This window comes from Mastomys coucha, unplaced genomic scaffold, assembly GCF_008632895.1.
Source record: "Mastomys coucha isolate ucsf_1 unplaced genomic scaffold, UCSF_Mcou_1 pScaffold8, whole genome shotgun sequence".
In the NCBI taxonomy this organism is placed as follows: Eukaryota; Metazoa; Chordata; class Mammalia; order Rodentia; family Muridae; genus Mastomys; species Mastomys coucha.
The window spans coordinates 75,402,003-75,416,672 of NW_022196914.1; the positions used below are offsets into that span (position 1 = coordinate 75,402,003).

Genomic DNA, 14,670 nt, shown 5'->3' on the forward strand with positions numbered 1-14,670 from the left:
AGGGGAGGGGAGGGGAGGGAAGGGGAGGGAAGGGGAGGAGGGAGGAAAAGGGAAGGAAAGAAGGAAGGAAGGGAAGAGAGAAAAAAGGAAGGAAGAGAAGGATGGAAGGAAGGAAAGGAAGGAAAGGGAAGGGAAGGAAGGAAGGAAGCAAGGAAGGAGAAAGAAAGAAAGGAAAAAAGAAGGAAAGCAAGCAAGCACAACCATAGGGTTGTACAACACTAATAGGGTCTTAAGTCCTCAACTCTCTCCCAAGCAATAACATTAAATAATGTCACAATGATACTGTTACAGCCTGATCATTTGCATTGGCAAATATTAAGCATTGTAATAATAAAGGAATTCCTATATTTTAATTACTATGATATTTCCATAGAGCCTTTTCAATCCTGTATTGTGTTTTCACCAGGACTATATATTTTTATTCTAAAAGAAAAAATCATATAAGTCTTACAATTTCCATGCTAAACTTCTCTTTTGTCTCCCCCTACCCTTCCAGGGAACTACACTAACAAATACCTAGAAAACCGAATCAATTAATGTAAAATATCTGCATCATGCACCGAGCCCCCACAGTGAGATTTAGAAAGAGTTACAAAATCCAAAACAGTCTTTACCCGACCGAGCATCCAAGATGCCATGGGTTAAAGGACCTGAATGTAACTGGAAAGAATCGGAATAGAGCTGTCTGGCTGCTCTGGCTAGAGTCCAGCTTGAGTTCAGTCTGCACTGCTACATGGTATCCATGGAAATGAGCTCAGGCCTGCACAAAGACAAAGGCCATCTTTCGATGAATGACAGCTGCCAGTGTCCAAGGTGGCCCCTGGGGCACTAGCTTCTCTCACACTTTTTAACAACCAAATAATCTCAGAAGCTGACAACACAGCCTCTACTGTGCGTTTATTTGCCTTGCCCTGTTTAAACATTAGCCTCGTTTTTATACAGAAAGCTTCTGGAGTAAAAACTGTCCCCATTCATTTTTAACTAATAGAAGCAAAAATTGCAGTTGTGGGTTTAGAACATGGTATGATAAGGCAGGAGTGTGCCTACAGTTCTACAGCTTCTTTTAACTATTTGGTCCATGAAAACAGACCCATCTTCAGGGAAAGCTACAATATATTTAAAATGATTGGCAGTCACAGTATCCCGGGAACTGAAAAAGGCTGAAAGAGTCTGCAGTTAAGTGTGTACAGGATAGTGGACATAACGTTTCTGTACAGGAACCAGCAGGCATAGACAGGATAAAGAACCTTGAATGTATGCAATCTGCAGTAGTTATAACTAACAATATTAACAATAGGGCAGGGACGATGGCTTTATGGATAAAGTGCCTGCTTCACAAGCAAGAGGACCTTACTTTGGGTGCCCAGCACTCATGTAAAGAGAGCTATCTCTATGCCTATCACTTAGGCAGAAATGGGAAACAGAGACAGGTGGATCCTGGGAGGTTGCTGGCTAGGTAATCTAGTCGAAACAGCAAGTTCCAGATCCAGGAGAGACCCTGTTCAAAAAAAAAATTTAAGGTGGAAAGCAATAGCAAAAGACAACAAAGACATCTGTCTTCCACACATATACCTATGGGCAAGAGCACATATACTTGTCATGTGTACACACACATACACACACACACATACACACACACGCACACACACAAAATTAAAAAAGAAATACCTTCTTCCTTTCTCCTCTCTAAGATCCTTTCTATAGACACTAAACCTGTTCCCATTCATTCTTCAGTTATGGGAGTCTGAAACCCACAGATGCCACAACATGATTTTGGAAAAATTATACATGCACCGTGCAGGATTAAGAATAGAAAATTTGAGATCTAACTATCATAAGTTATATACAAATGTTTCCATCTTTGCCTAGATCAGTAGTTCTCACTCTGTGGGTCATGACCCCTTTGGCAAACCTCCATGTCCAAAAATATTTACAATTCACAACAGTAGTAAAATTGCAGTTATGAAGTAGCAATGGAAATAAGCTTATGGTTGAGGGTCACCACAACATGAGGGACTGCACTAAAGGGTCACAGCTCTAGAAAGATTGAGAACCACTAGTTTAGATACTGAAAGGAACATCTCGGGTCTTATTCCTTTCTCTGTTCTTCCTCCCCTTTTCTGCCAAGTGTTGCTCACTGTCTACAGGACCACACTACACTTACTCTTCACTTATACTTATCCACTGCAGAGACTGGAGACTGCCATTACCCAAGCAGCCACACTCATGTGACTTCTGCAAAGTTGTCTTCTCCAAGTCCTTCTATGGTGCCTCACTTCCTATAGATTAGATTTCCTGCTATGTTTCCAAGTAGCATCCTCTCTCTCTCTCTCTCTCTCTCTCTCTCTCTCTCTCTCTCTCTCTCTCTCTCTCTCTCTCTCCTCCATACCATTTGTTTCTCATCTAACCCCTCCAAGGTAGTTCCCAAGTTGTGGCTCGATACCTATTCTTTCCCTGCTTAACTCGGCAACACCACTTGCTCGATTGTCTACAGATGTGATGCCTTCAGTCTCTCTGCACATCTCACTCACTGGACTGATCGTAAGTCCACTACACAACACTGTGGACTAACTAGAAGGTACCCCTGGATATTGCCAACTCGACCAACCCAAACCGATCATCTTTTTCCTACAACTTCCCTCTTTTAGCACTCCTTGCCTCAATAAATGGCTGTACATTGTGTTTTATGTAACAGAAATCTAAATATCTGCCTTATCTTTTCCCCCAGTGACAAAACTAAGTCCATCACCAAATCCTGTCTCCTCTTTTTCCTTCATAACATTTACATTTAAATTTCATATCTCTCTTGGTGTGGTAAGTTAGCACTTAACCTGATTCTCTCCTGGATGTGCATGGTACCTTCTGTCTGATCTCTATCCCTCTGTCCTTCTACTTGTCCTATGGTCATATGGCAGTGAGCAAGCCTGACCATATGACTTCCTTGCTCGGGTAGCTTCAGGGCCTTCCCCATCCTCAAGGTAAAACTCTGAGTCCTCCAGAGTTGAGAAGCCTTAGGCCAGAGGATGGCTTACCTCTCACCTTTCATTCTCTGTCAACGCCGTGAGCTTAAATTTTCTGTGTTCCTCTGTATTCTAGAAATTAGACGTAGGTCCTCCATTGGCAGAAGCTGTGTGCAACCTCTGGGAACCTTGCTGTCTGTCTTATGTTGCCATAATATGCTTCCATCCTGGTAAAGTCTTGGACTGGACCTCATAACCTGCACAGTCCTCCATGGAAGATCTAAGCTCTAATGACTCCTGTCTTCTCTAGAGGCTTGATTTTCACTGTCCCTTTGGTATTTCCTTCTCCAAACTCAACATTTTGTTTGGTATCATTCATGAACCGTATGCAAACATGATATTTATCATGCCATGGAAAGACTTTATAATTCTCACCTATATAAAATATAACTAAGTCTTAAATTATATAAACATTTTTAAAGAAATTGAGAGGAAGGTTAGTATTTCCTTAGGATAATTTAGAAACTCGAAGACATTCCAGATGCTAATTTTCTCTTCATCTTTCTCCGGTGCTACCTGTGGTATACCCGTTTTTATCTTTCAGTAGCTGGTGGACATTATGCTTGCAAGATGGTTGCAGCCTCTCTGAATCTGGCGTCTGAATGTGACAAAATCATATTGTCTGAAAAATGAAGATTCTTTCCCCAGATGTCTCCTAGTAGATTGCCCCATGTGCATCTCCTCATTCTCTGAACCTCCAACTTGAAGAGGATGCTAATTTGATAACTATAAGGAGGATGACAGGTTGAAGCCAGCTACATATACTTTAGGGCCAAGGAAACTTCTTTTCTTCATGACTGGACTCGCATACAAATAGACCTCTCTGTACCATGTGTCACGCTTTCTCTGAGTGACACCGTGTCTGCCACATGCCTTTAGCAGAGGAATCTATGGTCACATGTTGGCTTGTGAAATTTACTATACGTTGCTGTTGCTTGATTGGCAGAGCTTCTGTGGGTCACCGAAGAGAGACTGGGAACCATTGTCATGCGCAAAATCTATTATCTCTGGACTTATGGCAGCCATCAGGATTCTTAACTATTGTGAGCCATTTTTTTTTTCTCTGTTTGCATGGGAAGACAAATTGTGGTCAGGATAGCAAGTGGAAGAAAGAAACAGCTTCCCACCTTCGATTTGCAATTAACAGGAAAACATTCCATGGCTCCCCCCTTTTTTGTGTGTTTTCCTGAGTCTAAGTATTAAGCTAAGCAGTCTTGTGTAGGAAAGCCTAAAGCTTATGACATTGGTGGTTATATTTATATGACGCTAAGATATTTTCAGCCTCAAATATTTTCCCATTATCTCTGGAAGTTTTCAGTTTTTGTATCTTGGCATATATTATTCTTTTGCTGAGTGTCTAGACTCCCATCATTAGAAGCTCATTGGTCCATAAGCAGGCTTCTCCCTCTTATCTGCCCGGGGTGTTAACACATGAAGGAAGAGAGCACTTACCACTTAAAAGGAATTTATTGAAACTGATGTGGTCATTGACTGCCTATCTCGGCAGTCACTTCATAAGACAGGCAACACTGAAATTTTAATTTAGAGAATGGGAGGAGACAATGATAGTGTTTATGCATTCACTTATAAACCTGAATGAACATCAGAAATACAAGATTTCTTTTTAAGGATGGTGTCCTGAGACCAAATCCACACATTTCCAACAGGCTAATGAGCCAGCACAGAGCTAGCTCTACTGAGATGGGTCCTGGAGTACCCCTCAGCTGTGGAGGAAGAAAACTAATTCATCCAAACCATTGAGAGCCTGAAGTTAAGAAGAGGCTGGATTAGTCCATAGAATTTAGAGGTTACCCAATGCTTTCTTTTGGGGCTACAGAATAAAAACCATTCTACTTTATAATTATGTTTGAGGTTGTCTCTTCTAGATTGGAGAACTAGTCGATCACAAAAAGATGAAAGAAAAAGAAGAAAAGCAACACCCTCGTGAAGTTCACCAGAATATAGTCTGGAAAAAGTTTAATATAAACTTTGTCCATTGTACTTAGACATAGAATGGTGCACGTAGGTGTGTTTATAAGGTTTGAAATGTATACATTGCACACACATATGGAGTGCCTTGTGTACTTAGATGTAGGATCGAATAGTAGGGGGAAAGTGCTTGGTAGGGAAGGTACGGCCAGATAGTAGAGGACTTTTATGAATGCCAAGAAATGTGGACTTTACCCTATATTAGATGTGGTGGGAAACAGCATGTGTTTAAAGTAAGGGTTTAGATTGATAAAGCGAGCAACTGCCTTAGAAAGCTAGCAATGAGAACAATAAACTGGAAAGACGCGAAACAAAATGGGAAGGCCAGGTTCAAAGTTACAGGTGTTCTGATATGAGAGGATGAGGGATTGACCTGGGTGGTGGCAGACGCTGCATAGATGGGTGGGAAAAACTGGCAGAGCCATAAGTGTGAGGGTGACCCTGAAAACCTGGGAAACACATGGCTGGCCTTGCTGCTTGCGTGGCACGCTGGCTTAAAGGCACAGTGGACTGTAAAGGAGAAATCCTGGAAGAGAGGTGGTGAATTCATCTTAGAGAATACCGGCTCTGGCACAGTAATAGAACACATAGGTGTGGAAACTTGGGGGTCTGAAATCAAGAGGTGAGTGGCTAGAGATCCTGTCTTGGGGAAGGAGCTGGGCCCAGAAGAACCTTTCGATTCTAAAGTTTAGAATGAAGAGGGAGAGCCCAAACAGAGCTCTGCAAACACTATTTGTCAACAGGTGGAAGATGAGCCCCTGAGGTGGAGAGGTCAAACTGAGGAGAGGAGAGAGAGAACACAGGCCAGGGAAGAGGGGGTTTCTAGAGGAAAGCAATAAGAAATCAAAAGGAAGACTTCTTACCATGAGAGGAACCTACTGAATAGTTTACAGACGAAGGAGCCTAATACAAGGCTGACTTCTCAAAGAGCAGTTAAGAAGTGATAGGATGCAGAATCCATATGGAGAATTCCTTAGCCCATGAGCCCACTGGAGAGTGTGTGACTCTGTTCATGTTAAGGTTACAGTTGTTTTTTTTCTCTGGATGTGCACTTAATTTACAGCTTTTCTAGGTGTCGTGTGATCTCTGTTTCTACCCTTGGCCTGCCCATGAACAAGGAAGAGGGATACATATGGAACAAAACTGAGTTCTTGTTCCTCTTATCCATTCATGAGAAGGATTATGGGAAACAAATTTGAATCTAAGTGCTAAAATAAGATCCAAGATGAGTTTCCGTCTAATGTCTGTTCCATGTGCTGTGGAGAATGTGAGGTTTAGAGACACACATTCATGCATGTCTTTACATTTTAACTTCTGCTTTTATTTGCATTACAATTGTGCATGCCTGTGATCTATAAATAAGAATAATAAGTGTGTCTGCTTAGTGCTTAGTTCAGAATGTTCATATAGGGAGGATAAAACAAAAGTTTAAAGCACCAGGGACCTAGAACGTTCAGCTGAATGTCAACCTTGATGCCCAAGGCATCCAAAATTATGCTGCACACTTAGGAATCTTCAATTCTCTTTCAGAAAGCAAAACTTGATTATATGATTTTATTTAATTAGATGATAAAAATCAAGAGAAAAACTGGTTCCTTGGATATACAAATAACAGAACCAGAAAGAGAGAAATAAATGCCTGGAATCATTTTTACAGGTGTCATATAAATCCTGTCTGCTTGCCGACATTGAATCATCCCAATTAACTAACTGCAGAGGAAAACCCGGTACCCAACTCCATGCCTTTCGGCAACACATTCCACCCAGGTTCTTCTCAACGGCTCCTCCCAGAACAAGCCTCAACATTTCAAAGATCAGAAAATGGTGTGGTGCTTCAGTGACTCCTTTTAATAATACCAACAATTAAAGGGAGATGAAAAGCCCTGGTTTGGTTTTCTAGTACCTCTTAGGAAACAGAGTTCCAGAGTCTGAACTTCAGAATCCAATCCAACTGTCTTAAACTCCTAGATTAGACCCGATGGCCCCTCAGATCAACTGTGTTTCCCTAGGACAGAACATGTGTGAAGCACAGGGCACAGGTTAGCATCCCAACAATTAACAGTGCTCTGTGTCTGGGACAGAATCGGGACAGGGACATATTTCTCTCTTCTCTGACAGACAGAAAATTCTACAAGGCTAACCTGCACTAGTTTTCTCAACCTTAAAGAAAGATGACCCTCAGAGAAGCACAGTTTAGGGAATGCTTTACTTCTTTGTAAAAATAGTTGACAACCAGTCACCATTTTGTTGTTTTGTTAGCTGTTTATAGAGTCCAGATACAATTCCCCCCCTGCCCTCTCCCCGTCTCCCTCAACTACCTTAAAGTACTTCATCTTAGGCATGACCAGGCTGTGGATAAAGGAGGAAAGTTCTCCTGAGCTCGACAGCTTGCCTTCCCCACTCTCCTTCCTCACTTAAGGCAAAGGAAGCCAGGTCAGGCAGCTTGGCTCCAGTCTCAGCTAATCCCCTTGCCTTGTCTAGGATCAAGGGAGTGGAGAGAACCGGCCTAAGTTTACTTTTTTTGAAGGACGACATTACAACAATAAGAGGAAGACAGGAGGGAAGGAAGAGTTCCCCTCCGCCTAGTATGTAAGAGTTGATTGGCTTTTCTTCCTCCTATGGAAAGAAACACCAGTACTCCTTCCTGAAATAAGAATAGGGGGCATTGTGCACGTGGGGTGAAAAATACACATCAGAGTTTCCTGCAGAGCCACGTTTGGGAGCTGCAAGCTGCAGCCCAGAGCTAGATCCCGGGAGTTCTTGGTTCAGAGCTAGCTCAGCACCTGCTGGGGATCTGCGGGAAGTTGGGAGGTTGGAAGCGCAGTCTGTGGGCCACACACAAACGAACCAAACCTGTGGGTGTGTGAACATCTAAACTCAAGCTCTTCGAAAGATGACATAGAAGGATGCTTTGATCGAGTGAAATACGTCTTAATGCGGACGTGTGTGTGTGTGTGTATGTGTGTGTGTGTCCTGTTTGTTCAAGAGACTCCAGGAAGCCGGGTTCCCGAGTCCACATGGATGCAGAGCATCACCAGCTCCAGAGCAGCTCTCGATCCCTCCCCGCTTTCCTAGGACCACCGCGGATCCCTCCAGCCTCGGACGCGCAGTGAAGTTCAGACTTACCTTGAGCTAGCATTAGCAGCCGCAGCAGGAGCGCGCCCCCTGCCTGTCCCGGTCCCATCTTGGGTCTGCGCTGGAGAACCTAATGTGCTCTGGGGGTGCACACAGTACCCTCGGTCCAGGAATCCCAGAAGCTAGACTTTTCAGAAACTCTACGGAAGACTTTTCTCCAGCCTGAATGAGAGCAAGGAAAAAAGTTGCTTGCAGCTCCTGAGCTAGGAACCGCCCCTGCCCGCCCCTCCAGCCTGGGCAAACTCCGGATCTGTCCTGCCACGCCCCACAGAGCCCAGCCCCTCAGCGGTTGTGGCTCCTCCAGGGCTCAGCACAAAGAGCCAAGATCCATGGACGCCCACATAGCCCCCCCGCATCTTACAGACAGTGCGGATGCGACTCCAGCTTAGTGGCTTTTCCTACCTGTACCGAACTGTTCTAGCACACCAGACCCAAGAGCGCAAGATCCACCCCCAACATTACTTCGTCCTCTGTCCACAGGAAACTAACTCCTGTGCAGCCCCCAGTGCAGTTGCATCAAGCCATAGCCCTCAGCAGCTCAGCAGGCGAGTCAGGGGACCTGAACGGCAGCTCCCAGGCTGCCCTTCTCTGCTTTTCCTGAGTGGGTGGAGAAAGGGACAGGAATAAGCTCGGAATGACCAGGTTCGACACTAAGTCATCAGAAAGAGCTGCTCTCAAGCTATGATTATCCCTGAGGTACTATTTTTGCACCACAGAGGGGTGTGAGAGAGAAGGGTGGGGGATTGTTCGTTTCTGAGATGATGAGGAGTTGGATCCTCGAGTTTACCTGATTTATTTCAGGACAGGTGAGAAGAGTCAAGAGCTGACAAGGACTCAAGAGCAGTGGTTCTCAACCTTTCTACTGCTGCGACCCTTTAATACAGCTCTTCATGTTGTGGTGACCTCCAAGCATAAAATTATTTTCATTGCTTCTGAATTGCTATGTAAACATCTGTGTTTCCCAATGGTCTTAGGGTACATCTATGGAAGGGGGGGTGGTCTCAACTCACGGGTTGAGAACCTCTCCTCTAGAGCTTGTGCCTCACTATTTCCCAACCTTTCAGATTCTGGAAAGTCAGCATTCATCAGAATCTGAGTCCATTCACTTTTGAGTCCAAAAAATAGAACATCCATTTTAATCGTCTGTAAACCCAATATCGCTAAAAGCTCAGCCACAGAATCCTGCCCATTGACGAGGCTAGAACTATTCCAGTGACTGCTTACTGTCTGAAGCACTCAAATGGTTTCATAAAATAAAGAACTGCTTGTCTAATTGTTATTACTCATTCAAAATCCTTTAGGGGGGCAGGCCTCTGAGCAAGAAAGGACTCCAAGTCCATAGAGCAAGCAAGAAACTTTCATGTGGGACAGACTTAACCACTTGGTAAAAGCCAAACATTTTAAATCTATTTATAAAATGGTAGGTAGAACTGGACCCTCCCTCCCTCTCTGTCTCTCTGTCTCTGTCTCTCTCTCTGTAAATGTGTGTGTGTATAGGTTTATGTGTGCTGATGTGTGTGTTTGTGTAGGTGCATATGTATGCAGGCCTGGAGACAAAACCTAAGTGTTGCTACCCTCAGCCATCCATCTTTTGTGTTGAAACAGAGTCTCTCACTTGGCTGGATCTTGCCAAATAGGCTAGACTGGATGACCAGCTAGACTCATGACAGTACCAAGTTGATACCCGCCGCTAGAACTTATGATTAATATCCCATATTCAGCACCCTCGAACCTCATAGCCCCAGGCCGCCTCTCTCATCCACCACCTCTTTACTTACACATCCTAACAGACACTTCTGACCTTCCGTGGGCTGAGCGCTTAGTAAGACCCTAGAGCTCTGAGGTGGCTGCTCACTAACCTGACACACAGCTGGGCGGCTCAGACTCCTGGTGGGAAGCCTGCCAGGTTTCAGGGAGATGACTATCTGCCCATTCCCTTCTGACTCACTGAAATGTGAGTTCTGTTTGGAGCAGACGCTTGTTTAGGAAGCAGGGTGGCTCTTCGTAATGTGTTTTGTCTGAGTCGGGGAGAAGAAAGTGTATCTTTTGGGGGCATGTTGCTCTTAGAACAGGATAAGTTAGCACCACACTGCTCTTGGACACAGGTCAGATAAGGAGCTGTATAGTTTCCTTCAAAACATGCAAAACTGTTAGGAAACAAAGAGCAAATTTGTGGATTACAATATTCAACCAGCATGAAGGGGCTGAGAGAAAATAATTTTGTCAGTCTAACCTGACACATACCTGGTCTGGGTTAGTTTGGAAACCACATCCCCGTCAGGAAATAAGGCAAGGGCAGGGCTTTCCCACTGTAGCCTCAGGATCCTTTTATGCCATTCAAACTATTAAAGAATTTTTTTTATTACATTTACCATATAAAATATTAAAACAGAGCATTTTCGGATATGTGTATTAATTTTTAATACCAGAAATTATTACATTTTATAGAAGTCTCATATATTTAAGAAATTTTTCCATTGTAAGTCAACCCATGAAAAGAAAATTATTGCTCTCTATTTTTGTTAATTATTCTAATATCTAGCTTTTAAAAAGATGTTAATTCTTATATCTGGCTCAGCATGCTACCCTGTTGGTCTATGTCCTTTGAGTTAAATCATAAGGTTTAATGTGTTGTAAAACAGACCTGTAGTTTCTAAACCTCTGACAATTTTACATAGTCCTCTAAAGTTGTATTAAAATTCAATAAACAGTGTTTTCCTGGTTCTTAGTTCTTGTCTTTTCATTAGCTCATACACTGCCACTTGTTCCTCCGTTTGTTGAAGCAGTTAAAGAGAGAACACTTGCCACAGTAATGTCTGTCAATGTGGATGAGATAAAAATCCCAGCACCACATTCATCAAAGGATGCTCTTGATAAAGGTTACCATATTTGCCATTTTCATCTATTTTCCAGCATTTCAGGTCAGTCAGTTTACCCCTCTCTTTATCTTCCACTTATTCTTCTTGGAACTTGTGTAAGGCTTAGGAAATCTCAGCACAGCATTCCTTTTGTTCCTTTTGAAGGATGAGTTCCTTTTGAGTGTAGTCTGATGTACACCCATCTCCCAGCTGGTTACCAGAAAGACCATCTTTTGCTCATCAGGGGGAATCCTTTCCATATCCTGGATCTTGCCCTTTCCATATTCTGTAGTATCTTAGAGTTCAGCCTTGAGAACAATGATCTTCCCAGTAAAAGGTTTTATATGAAATCTTCATCTTGGCAGGGAGGTTCCATTGCAGATGGAGGATTGGAAAAAAGAAAACCAGTTTCTTTAAAACTACATAAGAAATCTGAACACGTATTAAGGACTCTTCCTAGTCTACAGCATTAGAGTTCACTGGTCTCCTTGCTTCCCTCCACGATGATTACCATCACTCAATATTTGTCTTATGAAGTCAGTGGCAAAGGCAACTAACTGATGCCTCAGTATTATTGTGAAAGTAACTTTGCCATCACTGAGCACTTGAAAGGGTCTTTGGATACTCTGAGACTGCTCATGGATGGAAGAGGCTTTCCTAGGTTTCTCTTCTCTCAAAGCTAGACCGGAATTTTGTTGGATGAGGGAGGGGAGTCAGAAGAGATTCCCCATGTTTCTTTCTGACCTCCTTTCTGTTCTAAGTCATCATGCTTATTTCATACTATACAACCACCATTCTAGAAACCTCTCTTCTCAGGGATACCACTAGGACACCTTATCACCAAACCAGCTCTGTACATCCTGTGCCATGATCCCTCCTGTTGCTTGTAAGATTTCTTATCTGATGACAGTTGTGGTGGTTTGAAGGAAGAAGTCCCCCACAGGCTCATATATTTGAGTGCTTAGTCACCAGGGAGTGGAAACCTGTCTGAGGATAGAAGGATTAGGAGGTGTTGCCTTGTTGGTATAGGAAGTGTGTCACTGGTGTGGGCTTTCAGGTTTCAAAAGTCAATCTCTCTCTCTCTCTCTCTCTCTCTCTCTCTCTCTCTCTCTCTCTCCCTCTCTTCCTCTCTCTCTCCCTCCCTCCCTCCCTCCCTCCTTCCCTCCTTCTCTCTCTCTTCCTCTCTCTCTCTCTCTCTCTCTCTCTCTCTCTCTCTCTCTCTCTCTCTCTCTCTCTCTCTCTCTCTGCTGCCTGATCAGGATGTAGCTGTCAGCTACTCCTCCAACATCATGTCTGCTTGTCTACCTGCCGTCATGATCCCCACCTTGACCAACATGGACTAAACCGCTGAGCTGTAAACAAGCCCCCAATTAAATGCTTTCTTTTCTATGTTGCTGTGGCCATGGTGTCTCTTCACCCCAGTAGGACAGTACCTAATACAACAGTTTTCCTCATAATCTCTTTGTACTTCCTCCTTTCCTGTCTTCTCTCTGCACTTTATACTTGCCATTACGATTTTCTTTCTGAGATGTGAGCTTGATTGTTATCAATCTTTGGATATGAGCTCAGTAAGCAAACTCAAGGATATAAGGCTGGATCTCCAGAACCTCCACACAAATTGAGTGTGGCAGCATGAATCTGTAAGTCCAGTGTTCGAAGGTAGAGACAGCCAGATTCCAAGAGCTCAGTGGCCACCCAGACTAGTAAAAATGGCCAGCTTCAAATTCAGTGAGGAATCCTTTCTCAAAAACTAAGGTGTAACAAAAGTAGACTCAAGCACAGAAACAACACGGTCATCTTATTAGACTCAGAAAAGACCACAGACAAAAATCCAAATTCCCTAAAGATAAAAGTCCAGGAGGGTAGGGATCCAGAGGAAATATCTCAGCACAGAAAAGGCGATATATAATAACCCCACAGCTAAAATCATGCAAAATGAAGAAAGACCTCAAGGCATTTCTACCAAAATCAGGAATATTTTCTCTACTCTTGTTTAATACAACCTAAAGGAATCATTGGAAAAAAAGAGATAAAGAGGATATAAATGAAAAAGGAATAAGTCAAAATACTGTTATTTCTAGATGATGTGATGAAAAAACCCAAGGGATCTATTGGAATTCACACGCAGCTGATAAACATACTCAGCAAAGTATCAGAATACAAAATCAGTAGCTTTCCTGTACACAAGTGACACACATACTGAGAAATAAATCAGGGAAGCCATTCCCTTCAAATAGTCTCAGGGGAAAAAGTCTTGTAATTAATTTAACAGAGAAAATGAAGGGTTTGAACAATAAAAACTTTGACACAGAAGGAAGACACTAAAAATGATACCAGAAGATGGGAAGCCCTACACTATTCATGTATTGGTAGAATTAATATCATGAAATTGACCATCTCACCAAAAGCAATGTATGGATTCAATGAAATCCCCATCAAAAATCCAAAGAAATTATTCACAGAAACTGGAAAAAACCTAAAAAATTCATGTTAAAATGCAAAAGACTGAGAATAGCCAAAATTACCTTGAATAATGAAAACACCACTTAAGGTCTCCCTAACCATGATTACAAGTTATACTACAGAGCTATTGCAGTAAAAACAATGTGAAACTAGCTTAAATATAGTCACATTGATTGATGGAATAGAATTGAGGGCCCACATATAAGTCTTACAGCCACCTGAGTTTTGACAAAATAGCCAAAAACACACATTGGAGAAAAGATAGCTGGTGGAATTTTTTTTTTAAGTTTTTGAGATTATAATTTAATTACATTTCTCTCTCTCCTTTCCTCCTTCCAAACCTATCATATACCCATTGCTACTCCCCTTAAATTCATGGTCTCTTCAATAATTGTTATTGCATGTATATATATGTGTATGTGTATACATACATATATGTATATATATGTGTGTATGTGTATACATACATATATGTATATATATGTGTATGTGTATATGTATATATGTGTGTGTATACACATACACTCACATACACACACACACACACACACACACACACACACATATATCCCTTTAAGTCTGAATAATGCTACCTTTCAGGACTGACCATTTGTCACTGGAGAAGCCTTTGGTGTGCTCTTCCCTGGAGAAAGCCACCTCTCCTATTCCCAGCCTTCCTCTGTTGTCTACTGTTCTTTGTGTTGGGTGGAGGTCTGTGGGCTTTTGTCATACATTGTGGGATGTTCATTAATGTCATAGTTGTCCAGCCCATGTTTCAGCAATCATGTTGATGAGATTTTATGCCTGTTGCTTCTGATGTTACTAAAAGACACCATCTCAGAGCAACCCCCTTGATCCTCTGGCTCTTACAATCTTTCTGTTCCCTCTTCTACAGTGTTCTCTGAGACTGAGGTTTGGGAGTGTTTCATAGACGTAACCATTGGAACTTGGCTCCACAACTGTGTATTTTGATTGGTTGTGCTTCTCTGTAATGGTCTCCATCTGTGGCAAAGAGAAGTTTCCTTCCTGAGATTGAAGAACTATAGTTATTTGTAGGTATAAGGGCAAATGTTTATAGATTGCTGTTAGGGGGTTATACTGGCTGGAATTGACTTGAATGCCCTCTCTCTAAGGACTAACCTCCATGATACCAGGAGGTGCCAGGTAAGCTTCCAAATGAGGGCACAACCAACTGTCATAACCAG

General features: G+C 42.6%; 1 protein-coding gene across 2 annotated transcripts in view; it reads right to left on the reverse strand.

Annotated features, from left to right (window-relative positions):
• Window positions 1-8,718, reverse strand: part of Itga2 (integrin subunit alpha 2) — a 96,267-nt gene extending 87,549 nt beyond the window's left edge. Inside the window, exons 1-2 of one of the 2 annotated variants that reach the window (XM_031360060.1) lie at window positions 8,607-8,718; window positions 8,136-8,306 (exon numbers count right to left, since the gene is read on the reverse strand). In XM_031360060.1, the coding sequence (XP_031215920.1) occupies window positions 8,136-8,193 (58 nt within the window). In that variant the 5' untranslated portion in view covers window positions 8,194-8,306; window positions 8,607-8,718. The other variant, XM_031360059.1, reaches the window with a different exon arrangement.
• Window positions 8,719-14,670: the final 5,952 nt, after the last annotated feature.